This window comes from Vidua chalybeata, chromosome Z, assembly GCF_026979565.1.
Source record: "Vidua chalybeata isolate OUT-0048 chromosome Z, bVidCha1 merged haplotype, whole genome shotgun sequence".
NCBI classification, from domain to species: Eukaryota; Metazoa; Chordata; class Aves; order Passeriformes; family Viduidae; genus Vidua; species Vidua chalybeata.
Window position 1 is genome coordinate 73941403 of NC_071570.1, and position 20276 is coordinate 73961678.

General features: G+C 40.2%; 1 protein-coding gene across 2 annotated transcripts in view; it reads left to right on the plus strand.

Moving 5' to 3' along the window:
- Nucleotides 1–20276, plus strand: part of EDIL3 (EGF like repeats and discoidin domains 3) — a 241025-nt gene that overhangs the window by 55518 nt on the left and 165231 nt on the right. For both annotated transcript variants that reach the window (XM_053968850.1, XM_053968851.1), the window contains exon 2: nt 14016–14144. In XM_053968850.1, coding sequence (XP_053824825.1) covers nt 14016–14144 — 129 coding nt within the window. The remainder of the gene's footprint in view (nt 1–14015; nt 14145–20276) is intronic.

The following is a 20276-nucleotide window of genomic DNA, read 5'->3' on the forward strand; positions in this document are numbered from 1 at the left end:
TTCTGGATGCTTCCTAAAAATAATAGCTTTACACTGCATGGCAAGGAAGCTGTAGCAGGTGAGCAATGAGGGGAAAATCATAACGGGCTGTACACAAATGGAAAGACAAACACTACTAACTGAGGCTGAAATAAAAAAATTAAAAAAAAAAAAAAAAAAAAAAAAAAAAAGAACACCAAAAAAAAAAAACCTGGCTAAAAAGTAAGGAACTAATCAGAAACATATGAGAAGTAGAAAATGCGGTTTAAATGTTGCTGGATTGAAAACGAGACAGGAAATTGGAGGAAAGGACAGAAGGAATACTATGAGGGCATTAAAGCCTAAGAAATTGTCTTTAAAAAATTGTGGTTCAATTAATGGATAAGAACAATTCAGATACTGCTGCCGTTGACAATATCGAGCTGCAGCAACACCTTGGAGTTAACGGATTTAATTTGGGCTGGCGGCAGCGTGGGGCAGGTTCCCTTTGGATTTAAATGGATTCCACTGATCTCGTTAGAAGCTGTTGTGTAACAGCTCATGGCCCTGCCCCAGCGCTCTGATCCAGCTCCCTGGAAGAGTTTTTTGGTTTTTTTTTTTTTTGCTTCCAGCTTTGCTGGGAGGTTTATTGGTCCTTGGTGCCAAGTGTTGTGCGAGCAGTGTTTTCATCATCCAGGATGTTTCAGTCTTGTGCACTCCTCGTCTTTGAGGCAGCTCAACCTGGGGCAGCAGTGGCTGTGCCCTGGAGCCGAACATCACATCTTTTGGGGCAAAAAAAAAAACTGAATTCAGGGCAAGGGTGATGTCCTAGCCCCCACAGTGGTGACTAACTGTGGGCGTAACTGCCTCGTGGTCTGGGAGAGCTCACTGGAAAATGAATTTTCAGAGAGTTAGTTTGAGGTCAAGATATCAATGCAAGGAAATGGCAGCAATTAAAATGGTTGTAGATCCCAGCAGTACAGATGATTTGACTTTGGGAAAGGGAGGAATCAACACCTATTAAAAAAAATATATATATATAAATAAATATATATATAAAAATATATATTTTATATATAACACTGTACTGCTGTACTCCAATAAATAAAAAGTTCAGCTGGAAAACACATAACTACAACATACAAAAAATAACAGCTGATTCCTTTAATGAGGCTCACAAATAGAGAGGAAAAAGGAATTCCCTAATGAGCCTCTGGGTTGTATCTAATACCTTCGTTTGAGAAGAAATAAGTTGAAAATCTGGAATTTTATAGTCTATTTATCAGTCATTGTAATTGTGGTCTCTTTTCAAGATCAGGCTGCAGGAACATATTTGTGCACTCACAACAACTCTTTTATATGTTCTGTTGGTGAATAGTGAGGCTTCTCTAATCACCTGGTTGTGCTGTAACTGCTGTGTTGTTTGTTGCTGGCATAAATCGCTGTGCAGCAATGGCAAAAGATAAAAAAATAACACTTGTAAGTGTAGGGTGGGGGCTGAACTGGCGTGCATTTTGTGTTTTGGGTGAAGGGAGAAAGAAAACTGAATGAAGTTAATTGTATCAACGCATTTAAGAATAAGCTGAAGAACAGGAAGGAGTAGGAGACTGGTGGTAATCACAGAAGTATATAAAAAGAATATATGTATTCCACTGGTCTGGTGCTAATCCCATATAAATCCATGTAAAGACTTTGTTCTTAATCTGAAAAAACCCCACAGTCCTCTGTTGTGACATCCCATGTTCACAGATGTGGAAAGTGGAAAAGGATCAGTAAGGACTGACGTACATTTTTAACTTTATTTTTACCCATCAAACTGTAATCACCTTCCTCCCCTTTTTCCTGTACACTGGATGAAGAAATGAGTTAATTTTGTTATTTTTACTTTAATAGCTTAAATTTATTTGTGAATATGCATTCATAATATTCGTTTTTCTCACTTCCTTCTCAGTATTTTTCCCTCCCTTTGGGATTTACTCTATCCTTAGTCCTGTGTTTTAAAAATACATACACTGCATGCAGACACAGGATTGTGTTAAGGGTCAAAGAAGACCAATTGCATTTCAAACATGAAATGATGTAGGCATCCTGTTCTAATTAACAGGAAAGCGTTGCACTGCTTTACAGCCACCCCACATTACATGGATGTGGTCAACAAAGCAAAGCTGCAGGGGGAAAAAAACCCACAAAAAAAAAAAAAAAAAAAAAAAAAAAAAAGAGACCAGTTAGATAACCCTCCTTGTGCTTTTTCACCACTGTTAAGCCAGAGTGGGAGACCAAGTTTGCTTCCAGGTCTGTTGTGGCCTCTGGGGTGTATCTGGGATGTTGGAGGGCAGGTTAATGACTTGGTCTTGTGAGCAGAAGCAGTTATCATGCACCTCATTCCTCCACATTTTGGTCGTCTTGTGATGCCAGAGAACAAACTGATTCGTTTGTTCTGTGTTCAGAAGCTGAAAGAGAGTAGTTGTCCGGCTCAGTAGTCCAGGATCCATATGTACTGTTATTAAAATAACATTTAAGCTCCCTGTTGCTACAGAGCATTGTAAAAGCATCACAACCTTGGTCACTCCAGTTGTGAACATCTGTAATTTACTCTTTTCTGTCTGACTTCTTCCTTTTCCATCCTTTCTCAATGACTGTTCCCAACTCTTCATTTTCAAATGTTGCTCCACAGAAAGCAGTGAGGATTTCCAAGCAGCTTTTTTAAAGCTTGGTTTACAACGTAGAGCGGGTAATAAAAATAAATTAAAAACCACTGCCAAGAATACATTTTGTTTGTGCAGTGTGGCCATACTGAGACGAGGTTTTGGCATATATAAACCGTTTCCTTAATATTCTTGCAAAGCACCGTGTAGAGAAGTGGCTGTGACAGCGCGAGGCAGCGCCTACCACGTGAGAGCAACAAATTAATTTATCATAGCCCAGTTTACGCCTTGGCTAAATCTGTGTTTGCGTGTCTTCATGTCACATGCGTGGATTATGTGCCCTCGGAGGCCCACAGTTCCTGCAGTGCAGTGTCCACCTCCTCAGGACAGGAGGACAGGGAGCTCCTGGAGCAGGTCCAGTGGAGGGAGAGGGACAAAGGTGATTCAGGGCCTGGAGCATCTCCGTGCCCAGGAAGGGCTGAGGGAGCTGGGGCTGCTCAGCCTGGAGAGGAGCCCCAGCTGAGAGGGACCTCAGCCCTGGGTGTCCCTGGTGTCCGTGGGTGTCCCAGTCTGTCCCAGTCTGTCCCTGGGTGTCCCCATGTGTCCCCCTGTGTCCCTGGGTGTCCCTGCATATCCCTGCCTGTCCCTGAGTGTCTATCCCTGTCTGTCTGTCTCTGTCTGTCTGTCTCTGTCTGTCTGTCGCTCTGTGTCCTGTTGTCCCCCTGTCTGTCCCTGTGTCCCCCTCTCTGTCCCTGTCTGTCCCTGTCTGTCTGTCCCTGTCTGTCCCAGTCTGTCCCAGTCTGTCTGTCCCAGTCTGTCCCAGTCTGTCTGTCCCTGTCTGTCCCAGTGTGTCCCAGTCTGTCCCAGTCTGTCCCAGTCTGTCTGTCCCAGTCTGTCTGTCCCAGTCTGTCCCAGTCTGTCCCTGTCTGTCCCAGTCTGTCCCAGTCTGTCTGTCCCAGTCTGTCTGTCCCAGTCTGTCCCAGTCTGTCCCTGTCTGTCCCAGTCTGTCCCAGTCTGTCCCAGTCTGTCTGTCCCAGTCTGTCTGTCCCAGTCTGTCCCAGTCTGTCCCTGTCTGTCTGTCCCAGTCTGTCCCTGTCTGTCTGTCCCAGTCTGTCTGTCCCAGTCTGTCTGTCCCAGTCTGTCTCTCCCAGTCTGTCCCTGTCTGTCCCTGTCTGTCTGTCCCAGTCTGTCTGTCCCTGTCTGTCTGTCCCAGTCTGTCTCTCCCAGTCTGTCCCAGTCTGTCTGTCCCAGTCTGTCTGTCCCAGTCTGTCCCAGTCTGTCCCTGTCTGTCTGTCCCAGTGTGTCCCTGTCTGTCTGTCCCAGTCTGTCTGTCCCTGTCTGTCTGTCCCAGTCTGTCTGTCCCAGTCTGTCCCAGTCTGTCTGTCCCAGTCTGTCTGTCCCAGTCTGTCCCAGTCTGTCCCTGTCTGTCTGTCCCAGTCTGTCTGTCCCAGTCTGTCCCAGTCTGTCTGTCCCAGTCTGTCTGTCCCTGTCTGTCTGTCCCAGTCTGTCTGTCCCAGTCTGTCCCAGTCTGTCCCTGTCTGTCTGTCCCAGTCTGTCCCTGTCTGTCTGTCCCAGTCTGTCTGTCCCTGTCTGTCTGTCCCAGTCTGTCTGTCCCAGTCTGTCTGTCCCTGTCTGTCTGTCCCAGTCTGTCCCTGTCTGTCTGTCCCAGTCTGTCTGTCCCAGTCTGTCCCTGTCTGTCTGTCCCAGTCTGTCTGTCCCAGTCTGTCCCTGTCTGTCTGTCCCAGTCTGTCCCAGTCTGTCCCAGTCTGTCTGTCCCAGTCTGTCTGTCCCAGTCTGTCCCTGTCTGTCTGTCCCAGTCTGTCCCTGTCTGTCCCAGTCTGTCTGTCCCAGTCTGTCTGTCCCTGTCTGTCTCTGTGTGTCCCTGTGTGTCTGTCCCAGTCTGTCCCAGTCTGTCCCTGTCTGTCTGTCCCTGTCTGTCTCTGTCTGTCCCAGTCTGTCCCTGTCTGTCTGTCCCAGTCTGTCCCAGTCTGTCCCAGTCTGTCCCTGTCTGTCTGTCCCTGTCTGTCTGTCCCAGTCTGTCCCTGTCTGTCTGTCCCAGTCTGTCTGTCCCAGTCTGTCCCTGTCTGTCTGTCCCAGTCTGTCCCAGTCTGTCCCAGTCTGTCCCAGTGTGTCTGTCCCAGTCTGTCCCAGTCTGTCCCTGTCTGTCCCAGTCTGTCTGTCCCAGTCTGTCTGTCCCTGTCTGTCTCTGTGTGTCCCTGTGTGTCTGTCCCAGTCTGTCCCAGTCTGTCCCAGTCTGTCCCTGTCTGTCTGTCCCTGTCTGTCTCTGTCTGTCCCAGTCTGTCCCTGTCTGTCTGTCCCAGTCTGTCCCAGTCTGTCCCAGTCTGTCCCTGTCTGTCCCAGTCTGTCCCTGTCTGTCCCAGTGTGTCCCAGTCTGTCTGTCCCAGTCTGTCCCTGTCTGTCTGTCCCTGTCTGTCTGTCCCAGTCTGTCCCAGTCTGTCCCAATCTGTCCCAGTCTGTCCCAGTGTGTCCCAGTCTGTCCCTGTCTGTCCCTGTCTGTCTGTCCTAGTCTGTCCCAGTCTGTCCCAGTGTGTCCCAGTCTGTCCCTGTGTGCAGAGCTCAGAGCAGCCCCAGGCTCTGCTCCAGGCCCAGCGATGTCCCCAGAGCCCCGGGCAGGGGCTGAGCCCAGCAATTCCTGCCCAGGAGGCAGAACTGCTGCCCTGGGCAGAGCCAGCCCTGAGCAGAGCCCAGAGAGGCTGTGGGGTCTCCTCCTGGGGATGTTCCAGAGCCACAGGGACACAGTCCCATGTGCTCTGGGGTGGCCCTGCTGGAGCAGGGAGGTGGCACCAGGTGACCCACTGTGGTGCCTTCCAAGCTGGCCCATTCTGGGGCTCTTGCCTGGTGGCTTTAGTTACAATGAACCTGGTAGATTAATTATTTAATCCAGTTTTGTATCGTATTTGAGAAAAGTCTAGGAAGAAAACCTCATTTACAAGTATTTAGCAGAATTTATACAGGGGTCTTTTTACGCGTGACAGATTCAGATTTCATTCTGTTTGTGAACAAGTTGGAACAAATGAGGTAAAAATTGCATCAATCCTTTCCAGAGGCTCTTAGCAAAAATGACCTAGAGGATTTTCATCACTCATCCACAGAGCTTACATGGCACTGCCAGCTGCATTGTCCAAAACAAACAGAGTCAGTTCTTTATTGCAGCTGATAGCTGTAATGCCCTTACTATTTCATGTCCCTCACACAAGAGGCTCATATCTGCAGTGCCTAATTGATATTCTGAATGTGACCAGCAACATCACCTTCCTGTAAAATCAGAAAGAAAACGATGAAAACTGGCACTTCTGCTGTATCTCTTTAGGTGACGTGTCTTTTTTGACAGTGGCAGCACTTCCATGGTGAAAAAAATAAAAATCCATGTGACCAAAAAATGTGTGAAATGAATGCAGTAAGACTTGTTACCTGTAATGGTGAAAAGTTACAGAATATTTTGCTTTATTCTCCCTATGCATAGGATTTGGTGCAATAAAAGAGAGCATTGTGGATGCTGTCCATGTAGGAAAGCATGTTCAGTCCTTGCATGCCAGTTGAAATGGTCATCTGGAGTGCTGGTGGGTTTTGCAAGCGAATCCTTGGTTGCCTCCACATCCTCCACTCCTTTTACTCCTGCCTGCAGATGGATTTTGGTGGGGAAAATCTGAATTCAAGTGGAGGTTCTGATTCTGAACCAATGCCCGGTCACTGGAGCACCTTGGGACCACATGGAGTGAAGTGATTTAAAACTGAAGAAAAATCCACAACCTTCATACAATGTAAATATGAAAACCACAATCACTTCAATAGTGTTGGCATCTCTTGTAAGAAAATGTTGCCAAATAAGGTGTTTAGGAGTGGATATCCAAAAATAGAAGTAACTAGAAATCAATGCATACTTTTCAAAGCGTAATGAGAATCTGCTTAGAACTTATATTCTACAGTACTTCATTTTGGTGCAGATAGAAGGGTATAATGAAGCATAATCAGAGTTTAAAAACTGTTCATGATGACTTTTTAATTGCTCAACTTTCAAATTTGGATTTGCTTAGGATGGGAAAAGATAAATTCACCAATGCTGAGATTAAAGATTGCCTAGCAACCAGAGAATGAATATATTTAATGTAGGGAAAACAAAGGAAGAACAAACCACTTTCATTTCCATATAGATAAAGTTTGTATAAATATAAAAGTGTGGAAATAAATATATTGTGCACGCACAAACATAGACATGCACCCTAGTTCTTCCAAATTTCCAACTTGAAATGCTGTGGATCATTAAAAAAAAAAAAAAAAAAAAGGAAATGGAGAGGCAAAACCAAGATCTAAGATGTGGACGAAAATTGGGCATTTTCGTTTAAAAGTGATAAATCCACAGTAAATGTTTTGGTTTTGTTTTAAATTGTCCTGTTTCACTGATGAAGTGAAAGTAGAAAGTGGAAAGAAAACAGCCAAGACCAGTAAAAATATGTGCATCTGAAAGCTTTTAGGTCTGTAAGGACAAGAAGGAAAGAAGATGTCACCTGTCTAGAGAAGGTCATAATCACTTAGAGCTGTTAATTTTGAAGGACTGTGCTAATGATTAAACTATGTGCATTCATTGTTCCTCTGTGGAAAATGGGATGGGCAAGAAATGTGAATATTTTATTAACTGAGACATTTAGAGTGAACACAATGCCAAAAATCTCCTGATCAGCTTTAGAAGTAAAGGACAAGCAACTGGGAATGATAAGGTATTTCTGTCATGATTTGGAATATCTTCTGAAAATTTTAATTGAACAAAACAAATTAATAGAGAGACAGTTTAGCCTAATTGCCCTGTGCAGAAAGTCTTACGGTCTTATTCATTCCCTTTTCATAAACCCCTTTCACCCCACAGATGTGAACAGCTGCAGAAAGTGCAGGTTTATTCACCTGAGTCCCAGCAAGTGGCAAAAAAACTGTGTGAACACAGAAATCCACTGTGTGAACACAGCTGAGGCGAGCAACAACCAGAAAACCAAAGCAAAGTGTGCGGGGACTGCCTGGGTAATTTTTAGCCAGCTTTGTTGAGCATGCAGAGAGAAGAGATGTGGGAGGCTGTGTTGATGGGGACCAGGGTATCTTCATTAAAGGCATTTTTCTTCCCTCTCCCTGGCTCTGCAGGAAGCATCACTGCTGCTGGCTGGGGTTGGGTGCTGGGGGTGGTGTCACCTGTGCCGTCAGCTGAGCAGGCAAGGGAATATCTCTCTTTTTTCCCTTTGATGAAACACTGTCTCGACTGATGGCAGCTTTCTTCAAATCTGCACAGCAGCCTGTGCATGGAAGATTTCCCAAAAGTTGTAAAAATATTCAGAGCCGTGTTATATAACCACGTTCTCCCTTTAATCGTTTTTGATCCATTTTTTACTAATGAAGATGTGAAATGACAGGAATAGTTCATATTCTTTTTTTTTTTTCCCTGCAGAGCCTGTTGGCATAGAAATGAACTCTCTGTAACCTATGGAGGAGAGAAGAGTTTACTTTTTAAGCTGTTTTCTGTTTCTACTTGTGTTTCATATTGCCAAACATCAGATGCTTAAAAGGTCTATAACACAGCAGGCTGAAGTGCAGTGACCTGCTGCTCTTTCACATTCAAATTAATAAAGTAGCTCACAGTGTAGACCTTTAGAAAGGCAAGAGATTATACTTTTTTTTTAAGGAAGAAAGGGATTTATTATGATAGAAATTAATCTCTGCAGACGTTACTTTAGAGCTTTATTCTAACTCTTGAAGTAGGGACACACTTTTACAGTATTGCACCATTAGATTAAATCCAAATCTTAAGTCAGCACTTCATCTTCGCCCAGGATTAATATTTCAGCCCAGTCCCAGAGTGGGATTCAAATGGTAATTCTCTGATTAGAATAATCAGATTTTCTTTTTGTAATGCCATCTCAGGTTTTGAGAAATCAGCTGGTGCATCTCCTCAGATTACGAGACCAGAAAAAGTTAGAATTAGAAAACGTTTTTTACACTTGGTTTTACACAAGTTCATTGCAGGTCTCCACCACAACTACAAGCTACAGTTTAAGTCTGTAGAATCCCTTGAGCACAGAGGCTTTCAGAAGTAACCACCTTGATTTTCATGAGACCTGTGATAAAATAATTTTTTCTTTTTTACCCTGAGGTTTCCATTCTCCTGTAGTTTTCTTGTCCAGCCAGTGGACATTCCAAGTTGACATTATTGCTTCATGCATTTTCTAAAACCGTTTAGACACTCTGCCAGGAGTGCTCTAGCTAAAAATTTAGCTGAACTTTCTACCTGCACAGTAAGCAAATCAGCCCAGAAAAGAAGCAGAAGGAGGTAGATGAGCTATTGGTATCTAGAAACCTTATTTTTCAAATAATAAGTGAGACAATTTAATTATTCCAACTGTCTTTTTTACCTTAGGAGAAACAAATTAGCTGCCTCGCCATTAAATCTGAAGAAACAGCTTACAAATTTCTTAAAAAGAACTGCAGAGCTCATCTGTTTCTACGTTCACACTTTGCATCTCTGCACAGGTGTGTCTTCAACATGATTTATGGTTCTGTGGAGAAATAGGTGTGAACTTGGGCACTGTGCAGATGATTCTGTAAATCAGGAAACTATTAAAGCTCTTTTTCTGAAAATTTATTTTACCCTGAGAATGCTACAGGTGGCAAGTACTTTCTCAGTCTTCTTCTGGGGTTTAGGTGCTCTTCTTGGCTTCAGAATTGGTGCTTTTTTTTTGCTACATCTATACCACATTTCTGTTAACTGGCTGTTTCCTGGGCCGTTCATTTTTTGGTGCTGCCTGGAGACTTCTCTTTTGGAACAAGTTTTATTCTCATGAAAGCGAATGGCCATGAATTTTATTTCTTTAGAAAGAGCTTGTAAAATAAGCCACATTTCCTGTAGCCACACAGGAAATTGAGTACAATTATGGCTGCTGTTTTAGACAGAAATTATGGCCCTCCTCTTCCCAACAATGGTGGAACCGAAAGTTGAACTTTAAAACACACGCTGTATAGAATACCAGAAAATATCGTGTCTCCCTAAAAATCTGTGTGTCTAACATCATAAGCTCATATGTTATTCTCTTTGCAGCTACAGCATCAGCACATTTACCTCAGTATCAGCTGCTGTGGGTTTCACTGCCTCATTATATAATGTATACTCAATGTGTTCATATTTATATTTAATGCCCATTACACGAAAGAATGAAGAGGGTTGATTTTTTCCATGCACACTTGCTGTTTCACAGAGTGTGCTCTATTTTTAAATTATAGAAGGAGACGTGGCCCAGACACCCGAATGCTCTTTATTCAATCACTTCTATCATTACAGTTTTGAAATGTGAATCCACAGGATCTTTTTAAGGCAGGTTTCTCTCTTTATCATCATATTATTGTCTCGAGCAGATGTCTCTCAGAGCAGCAGTTCTGCCAGAAAGCCTAATAGTTATCATTCTAGGTGTTATAGTTGAGGGAAATTGTCTCCATTTCAGGCTAATGATGTTGTGCATGGGGACTGGAATGCTTCTCTCAGGCCTAATTCGGGATACCTTAGCTTTTGGCAGGTATTTCTGCCCCAGAAACTGTAACATTAAATAGTGAATAGCTTTAAGTTGGATTAAATAATTATTTTCCATGTTTTTATCTTTTTTTTTTTTTCATTGGAAATTAATTGGTGTATAATAAGGGCAGCTGGCTGGTCTATCTGCTTTTAGGATGAGTGCTCTGTGAGGGTGCAGGCGGTTGTGGGATGGAACTTCTCCCTCTGCCCATCTCCTTCACCCTTCACGTCACAAAAGGTGTTTTTATAAACTGTGAATTTCTGTTCCTGACAAGGATTGATGGGCTAACTGTTAACATCACAGAGAGCTGCATTATTTATACACACGAGGGTTGGGCTCCTTCTTTCAGGCCGTCCTCTGCCGTCAACCAAAGAATTAAACTCCTCGGTCAGGAATCGCGCAATGTTTCATTTCTGTGGGGTTTTATGGGGTAAAAAATATGTTCTATCAATGTTTAAAGTTCAGCAAAGAGCGGGTGTACAACTTCTACCCAACTCCCCACCACTACCTGCTTGTGGAAAGGAGCAATAGTTGTATATTCAGTATTTTATTGAAAAGCATGTGGCTTAAAAAATAGTTACGTGAACATGCGGAAAAAAGCACGATGGACTTGCAGAAAAGTTTTTCTCTGGGATTTTAATGAAAAAGGTCAGATTTCATTGGTTGAGTTATTAATTATGGACAAAAAACATCACATTCCTTAAAAGAAAAAATCCTAGGTTTTAGTAGAGAGCAAATGTATCAGCATTTTATTTGAGTTTTGCTGTATAATTTTTCCTGAGATTGGAGAATAAGGGAAGGTTCTTAATTAAAATTCTAATTTTGAGTTTTTCATGGGTCTCTTTGATTTTATTATTTTTGTCATGCTTTTTTTTTTTTTTTATTCTTAAACCAAGCATGGTTTCCAAAGAGAGGATGGACCATTTGCTCAAGAACTCATTTCACTTCAAAATGTTATGAAAAATTGAAAGATGAGCAGAAAAAGGATAATAATTTTAAAATTCCCACAGATTTAGGACCCTTTGATACTAAATCAAGTGTCAAAGGTTTATGTACTGTCTTCAGACACTTTTACACTTGAGAGGTCACATAAAGAAAAGCACAAGGTTAGTCAGACATAAGAAAGAGAAACATGAAATACTGTTTTTATTCAACACTGAATCTTACTGGAATCCTTTCAGAATATCTTAATAAAAGTGCAATAGTAATTGGTCATTAGATTTTTTTTTTTAATAATTGAATTTCTCCTGGAGTGTTTGTTTAATTTGCAGAAATTTGTCAAATTACACAGTCTGTTACACAAACAGCATATTGCCAATCACCATGGAAAGCCATCAGCAACAGAGCAGACTCCTGCAAGATTTATTGCAAATTTTTTATTTCCTTTCTTGGGTTCATTTTACTCTTGCATTCACAAAAACTCTCACGTTAAATTATAAAACCAGTGTTGTGTTAAATGCTGTGTCACATTTTAATGGTAACAAATCCCTTTATCAATTGTGTTAAGACAAAACGCACCCATATCATCTTTTCTTACTTATAACAGAGCCTTCAGAATCAAATTCTGTTCATCAAACCCAGTGGAATGAATAACAAATTAGATTTCAATATTTCAGCATGAACATCCTCTCAAGAGGCACAAAATGTAAATTGAGGAAGATTTTGTTGATTCAAAGGTGATGTTGATTGTGTTCAGCACCATTTCACAGACAATAAGCTATAAATAACGGAGATAACATTTTACATGACTTTTGATAATTTAAGTTTCAACATTTTCACAGCCTGGTACCTCTTCTTAAGTAGAATTGTGCAGCTTCTCATTTTTCTTACTGCATCATATTTGGTTTTGTACTATGATATAATTTAACCATTGTTGTTTACAGAAGGACTTTTTCTCTTTAGTCCTTGTTAATATTATATGAATCATACAAGATAGGCTGTTTTTTTGTTTGGCTTTTTGTTTCTTTCTTTGTTTTTGGCTTTGTTTGGGTTTTTGTTTTGTTAGTTTTTGTTGTATTTTTTTGGGTTGCTGTTTTTTTTTTTTTTTTTTTTTTTTGCTTTGTTTGTTTGTTTGTTTGTGATTTTCAGTTTTGGTTTGGTTTGTTTTTTTGGTTGGAACTTTTTGTTCCTTGTGCTTTCTTTATTCATTTCATTTCTGGGATTTCTGTGGCATAATGACATTACAAAAATTACACCAGTGACTGACAGGCCAAGGTGGTGGGTCAAAAGAGCAATTAGTGCAGTTATTTCCTGAACATGGAAATAGATGGCTATTAACAGAGGAGAACATCTGCTTTGTTAGTCCCAAAATGCAGGTCGGGTCACGTTATTTCAGACTGAAAAACCCAACACAAATTTTCAGGCAAAATAAAACCGAGCAGTTGACTGTCCACACTTTGGTCATTTCAGGAGATTTCAGTTTCTGGAAATATAATGTAAAATTGTGTTTGAATTCTGCTTGTGATTCAATGTAGAATTTACAAATTCAAACAGCATTTTGTCTTTTTGCCTTTTACGCCAATGGCATAATTGAAATCACAATTACACCAAATCAGGAAATATGTAGATAAAGTATCCTCTCTCATTTTAATCAGAATATCCATGTGGATTTGCATACTAAGTGTTCCTGCTCCAGCTGCTATTTAGTTTATTAATTTAATTAGAGGTATGGGAATACAGTTGTCAGAGAATTCATTTAATAGTGGCTGTTCTTTCACCACCAATTGCCTAATCCCTATAAAGTAATAACCAAGCATCCTTTCCTACCCCAATAATGCAACAAAAGCAGAAAATGGGAAGTCTTGGCTTACTTAAATTCAATTAGAAAATGTCATTTAGTGTTCTCAATAGCTTTGCTTCTCCATCAGCTGGACAATCTTTAAGACAGAACTTAATATCAAGTACATGACAGCTCTATGTGACATGAAGGCACCCTAAAGCTGGCAAAAAATTAAATAAAACTGCAAATAACCCAGCAAACTACTCCACAACTCCAGTTTCTCTGTGCAACTGGAGCACAGAATTCATAAAGGCATTTTTGTGCATCAGTTGCATTTGTTAACCAATATTTAGATGTAAATTCTCACACCAAGGATTAACCTGAAATCCACGTGCAAGAAAGGTGTTGAAATCCTGAGCTGAGTTTGCCACCAAAATAATCCAAAACATGCTGTAATGTCAGTATTGCTGACATAAACCAAATTAATTTCCCTAAATCTCTTCAGCTACATGGGAAAAAAAAAAACCTGGCAATTTCCAATTAAAAAAAAAAAAACCCACAGAAAATAACGTGCTTGTTTTCTAATAATTGTCTATCTGTAGATCATTCTTTCAGATGCATTTACTGCAGAAAATACTGTTATTTTTAAATGCTATGCTGAGCAGTAGAGAGCACAACCTGCTTTTAAAGATGAAGATTGAGATAAATAAAAATGTATGTAAATATAAGATAAACTATCTGAGAAAAATTATTACATTAAAGTTGACCAAAGCCTAGGGGTTGTTCTTTAGGATTGCTTCCAGTTATCCCATTAGTGACAGAATGCAATCTGTAGATATCCTGAGCGTCTTCAGGTTAGAAAAAGTCAGGAATTACCACTTTCTTTGTCTTTTGCAAATGGATTGAGTTTAAGACAACATTTTATGGGATGGGAGATTAGGGAAAGACAATTACCTGGAGTTGTGCTGTTAAATAAATGCAAAACTGAATGAGCCAAAAGCCATTCAAAAGGACCTAAGAGTTCATCCCTTCTTTCTGCGCTTAGTTACCAAAAAATATGACATGTTGAGAGCCCGTGGGTAATTTCTGATGGCTTTTCTACAAAAAACTTTGTTTTCCCTGTGCCCACAGCGGACGTGTGCGACTCCAACCCCTGCCAGAATGGTGGCATCTGCCTGTCAGGGCTCAATGACAACTTCTACTCCTGTGAGTGTCCCCAGGGCTTCACGGACCCCAACTGCTCCAGCCTTGTGGAGGTTGGTAAGTGCAAATTAAATTAAATTGCTGAAATGGCTCCAGTGAGCCCGTGAGCCTGTGGCTGGCCAAGCAGTGATCCTGTCCGTGGCGTTCTGTGTGGGCGATGGTGATGCCTTGTTAGGGCTACCTAAATACAGAGGCCAGACTAAATAAAAATAAAAAGCATTTCTATTTATTGAACGGCCTTCAGGTAAATTTTGGGCAGGCAAAGCCCCCCCAGGGGCTACACCCAAAAAATGGACTACAGGTTTTCACACTTTTATAAGTTTGGTCCATTTGCACACTGGGGGTTGATCTAACAATTACAGCTTCAGCTAATGAAGTCATTGACCCCAAGTTTGCTCCCCAAACTCATTTTTGTTTGCATTTCTGGGCCCTGAGGCAGTGAGGTGTCCTTGATTGCCAGGCCTGGAGAGGAATTGTTGTGTCTGCCCAAAATGGGGCAGCAGCAGCTGACACTGAATGTGGAGCTGAGAGTTATACACTAAAGAGCTGCAGGATCACAAAATCATGAAAAAATATAAAAGCTAAAATCCCAAGACATCAATGAGGTCATTGTGTTGATCATTACTGGGTTTTCTAACCTTGTATCTGTGCCATAATCATCTCTATAATAATTAACAGTTGAAAGTTAGGTAATTAAGTTGAAATGGCATCTGCAGAACGTAATTACTCAGAAAAGTCCAGTGGTCCACAAAAAAAGTCCATAGTGGTGGTTTGAAAGTTGCCAACATTTTTCAAAGACCAGTTCTAGAAAATTCTAGATAATTCTATGATAATTCTATGTATCCTTCTTTATCAAGGGCCCTTCAAATCTTCATTTCTGATAGTTCTACGCTGATAAACTTTTGCCCAGGGTAAAGACTAATTTCTTATACGAACGAGGAGACAGGAACAGCATAGGAGAAAACCAGAATAACACATAGTGGTCACTTGTTTGAATTTCAAAATAATAATCCTTTTGGAGGCTGTAATTAATCACCAGGCGAGTGCATAGAGCGCAAGTGGAATGTACTGAAATTTTGTGACGTGCACTTGCCCCAAAGTAAGACTGAATGTGAGTGGTAGATCCAAAACATCCAGCAGGCCAAGCCTCCATATTAAGAAAACTTAAGGAGAAAATGAGAATCTGAAGGAAAAGGTAGAGGTAGACAGAAAGTTAACTGAGCTCTTGTATTATCCCAAAGAAGGCACAAAAATATATGTACAGAGCAAAATGATGGAACTGTTACAGCTGGGCTCAACACTGCAACTGTCCTAAATCTGTGTGGTTCTCATTTTTTAATAATTATTTAATTTAATAAGTATGTTTCAAGAAACTACACAGAGAGAACCAGGGTTCACTGTTCTGTGGATTAAGTGTGTCTCTGCCATGGGGTAAAGGGAGCAGAACTTAGCCTAGGAATAAAGGGGTGTTCTGTTTATGAGGGTTTTTTTTCTCATTTCCTTTCCTGAAAATGCTGCTGCTGCTGTTCTGACAGTGAATTCCAAGTGTCCGCAATGCAGTTTTAAGGGAATTTGGATTTACATTGATTCATTTTTTGAGTTAAACTTTCTGCAAAGAAATGGATCTAGTGCCTGTGGGAGAGTGACCAACTTCAGACACCAGCTGCAATTTTTTCTGACTCTAAAATGCTGTTGCAGCTGGTTGCCACCTAAAATTTGAGTTGCACAAGGAGGTGCTTGTTTCCCACAGAAGAAGCCAGGAAACATTGCCTCAAATCTTATTTTCCACCCCTTTCCCTATAATTTTTATCAGTGCTTGAATTTGTCCTATGGATATATGTCATGCTAACCTAAAAAAGCCCAGACATGGCTTCACTTCAGGAAAATTTTGGATTTATTTTGTACTTGGCTGGCAGGAAATTGCATTGCACATGACTGGGAGGGTGCCAGACATGACTGAATCTGGAGAAAAAAAATCATATTGTGATAATTGTCTCTGTAATTAGCAGATGAGCATTAATAGGGCTTTAAAAAATACACATATACTTAACTAAAATCTTCAACCACTTCAACAAAAACTCAGTTTGGTAAACAAACTAAAGCATAAGTAAATAACTTGACAATGTGTGGCAATCACAGCACTTACAAAAGCAGGATGCTACATTTCTAGTTTGCAGTCCATGGGGAATATCTCCTGGACAACAGTGGTTAAATAAAGAACCTATTAATACTCCTATAGTAAGTAAAATCCAGAATGTTAATTTAGTTTGTGTTGGTCTTGTTTGCTACATGTATGAATTCAGTCTAGCCTTGTTAAAAAACTTTAAAAATAGGTTTTAAAATAAGCTTTTTCTTTTTAGTAAAAGGTCATTCTGCATTATGCAACCCTGTACACAGTCATATGGAAAAAAAAAAAAAAGGATTTCAAGAAAATAATTTGATTTTTTTTCCTATGAAAATAATAGTGATTAGTGTAAGCTGTGAGTCAATGAGCTGCATTAATTCAAATACTGAAGTGTTTAAAGTAAAATAATGCTGTAAGATGTGTCTAGAGTAGCCCAGGAGTGCAAGACCCTGAGTGATCACTTTTACTAAGAGTGTGTTTATTAGAAGTATGATTTAAGAAGGAATGCTAGCAAAGGTTGCTCCTCTATGGCTTTTTAATGAGTTTTTTGCCCAAAAGCTAATATCTTAATCCCTTGTATTTCAAAAAAAAAGGCTTCTTGACCATTTTCTGTGCAGTTGAATACACTAAGTTAAAAATTAGTGTTTAGGATGTCAGGAGGAACCATGTTGGAAAAAAAAAGAGGAGGGTGAGGGAAAAAAAAAAATGAAGAAAACAACACAGAGAAGAAGAAGAGCCTGTGCCACTCTGTCTCCCTCAAAAGGGCTGCACAGAAAATTTTAAAAGCAGCTTGGTGTTGCCTGCATCCCCCTCATTAGAGACTTTGTGCAATGACAGGATGCACTGCTGAACTCGGCACCTGCTGGGAAGTAATAAATTTTTCAAGGGACATGCCTTAAACAAGAGGATTTTCACAGTAAAAGACAACAGGGATTTTACTTAATCATGCATTAATGTGGGTAAATAAAAGGCAGTCCCATTCAGACAGCGAGTCATGAACTATGCAGAGGGAAAAAAAAATAGATGCAATGCAAGTACCCAGGAAGATCAAACATTTAGGTAGAAGTCTTCCCTAAATAGATCAACAAATACTCCAGTTTGGGAGCTGTGTGGATACTCAAGAATGCAACTTCCTTTATTACCTTAATAGAAATAAAACTTAAAATAACCTGATATTCATGATAATATCAATTTCAAGCTAGTAAGTTTAATTAATTATGTGTTTTTTTATAAATTTACCCATGGAAAAAATATTACTTTTCTGCCATACTTCATTTTTTTTTCTGACCCTGCAGCTTTGAGCGTGTCTAAACCAAAATTCCTAAAAAATGCTTGTGAGAGTAATTTGTATATTTTAAATTGCTGTTCCCATTCTGGCCCTACTCTTTTGTTAATGTCAATCCTACTTTATTTCCTATGTGTACTTGTACACCAAACTTAGTCGTGCTAAAAGATTTGAGGTGAGGTGATAGACCTGTAATATCACCCTATTTGTGCAGCCAGGTTTTTCAGTGCTCTAACAGATTTTAAATATCTGATAAACTAGCAGAGGATAAGATAGAGACAGGCAGGAAAAATGTGTGTTTTGGTTGTTTTCAGTACAGCGAGGTGAAAAAGCATTTGGCTGAACAGATAAAAGGTGATTATATCAAACATTCCAAACAGAAGGATGTTTTCCAAAGATAATAAGAACACTATGGTCCAAGTTAACTCTTCAGCAGACTCCTGCCTACATATATGGAAACTAATTTTAACCTAAATGGAAAGAAAATAATTTTCAATTAATGAATATTGGCATTGAAACGTATTACAGGATAGTTGGCAGATTTTACATCTTCTAAATAACTCACAAGTAATTCTCAGGATCCATGTAAATTATCAAAATACAATAAACAACAACTGTTACAGACAATTAATAGGAGTGATTAATTAATAATTCTGTTCAGGAAAACTCTTAATGTGCTGCCTGTCAACTTGTGTGACTAATTAGCCATGGACAGCACACGAGGGGATCTATAAATGACACTGAGGGGAGTTTTCTTTGAAATAAAAATTACTCCTGTTTTGTTTAGTGTGTGCATAAGGGAAAACAGGGGGAGAAACACAACCTTAATGACAAGAAAAATAATTTGTTAACTTTATTATGCCATAAGGCAATGTGAGTGTGTTCCCTGAGTTGACCACGTTCACGTTTGAAATCCGAGCATCTTAGAACTACTCGGTTTTGATCTTCCAAGTCTGAAATTCAATAACTGTCTGAGAGGATAAACTGGTGAACATGTTTAGTTTATTTAAGTGAAAAAAAAAAAAATAATAACAGATGTCAAATGGGCTGCCAGCATCCTTTTGGAAAGTGTCTGTACCTTTTATGTCAGCTCTCACTGAGAGGATCTCATTATTGAAAAACATGCTGAAAAAATGCCCGTGTGCATTTTGGAAGGGTGGAAAGGCAAGTTAATGATCTTATGGCTAATGATCAATGAAAGTTGGGTTTAAGTGCAGCATGGAGGCTGAGTGAAGGGAGAAGAGTTGAAAGGTGAACCAGAGATGCCAGTTTACCATGGCATCTTTATTTTCCAAGTGATTAAGAAGTGATTGCGGGGTTCCTTGCTTGGCACATTGCAGTTTCATATCAGTTCAGTCTTCCCAGTATCCAAAGTAAACTATTTCTTTGACAGCTGCTGTCTCTTGGCCAGAAATGCAGGAATCAAAGGAGTTCTTCCCTTTTCAGGCTGTTAAATAAAAATTCAATGAGATGGATTAGGCCCAGAGTGCTCTGATCTGTTTGCTTTGTGGCTTTATTTGCACAACCTAAGTCTCCACTTTTGCTTTCCTGACCTCTGCACAGACAAGGGCTTCTGAAAAAAAAAAAAATAGTACAGATAAAAAGTGCTGTCAGTCACTTCCTGTCAGTATTGCAGATGCTTTTCAATGTCGTGATTAGAAATGACTGAGTGATTTCAAAGATGCTTTTATAGTCTTACAGTGTGTGTTTTGTCTTTTTTTTTTTTTTAAAGAGGGTTGTTTGCACCACACGTTGAACAAATGTACTAATGGATTTCCCAAGGTAGAAACGGCAAAATGAATCCACCCTTACGAAATAATTCAAATTGCTTACAGTCATGTGCATCTAGTATGCAACTGATATGAAAGTATTCACCTTAGCTGTAAATAAAGCAGCCTGGGAATAATGCAAATTATAGCACTGGCCCTCACAAAATCAGAATAGTTGAAGATGTGAGGCACTTGTAGAGGTCTGTAGCCTAACCCCAGTTCTCAATGGATGACCCAGGGGTGCAGGTTCCTGAGGGTCATTTCCAATTGAGTTTTGTATATTTCCAGGATGGAGACTTTACAGCTTCTCATGGCAATCAAACGAAGAAGAAGGAAACAAACGGACAAACCCCAAAAGCCCAAAATATATTTAAATGCAATTTTGTGAAATTTAGGGGTTTTTTTCTCATTGTGCTGTCACTAGGTAGCACTGAGAAGTCCCTGGCTCTGGTGTCTTTATTTTTATTCAAGCTTGACTGTTTGATTTAAGGGAAATAATCACATCCCTTGGCCTGCTGGCACTCCTCTCCCTAATGCAACACAGTTCTGGGTGCAAATTGCCCAGGATATTGGGAAATAGAGTGTGGACTCAAGATTTCAGCACCTACTGTCACTGCTTTGGGAGTAGTGCCACCCAAATTGGCTATATTTATTCCTACACTAGCAAAATTTATGTAAAGTGACTTATTCACCACGTTTCTCACTGTCAAGAGAAAGACTTATATAACTGAATTCTTCTTCTGTGAACTGTCATGCTTTTCTCTTGATACTGCTTCATTAATTGAAAAAAAAAAAAAATTTCAAAGGAAATTGTTCTCTTTTTGCTGAAATTCTCACTCCCAAAAACCATTTCAATGGCTCTGTTGGTGACAGAAGATTAACTAAAGATAAACTGAAGGTCTGAGGTGAGGTGGGCCTGTGTTTATTTGAATTCAGCAAGAATAATCAGGTTCCATGGTTAAAGGGCAGTTTCTTCTGGGAAAAGAGCGAGAGAGAGCAGGAGGGGAGGG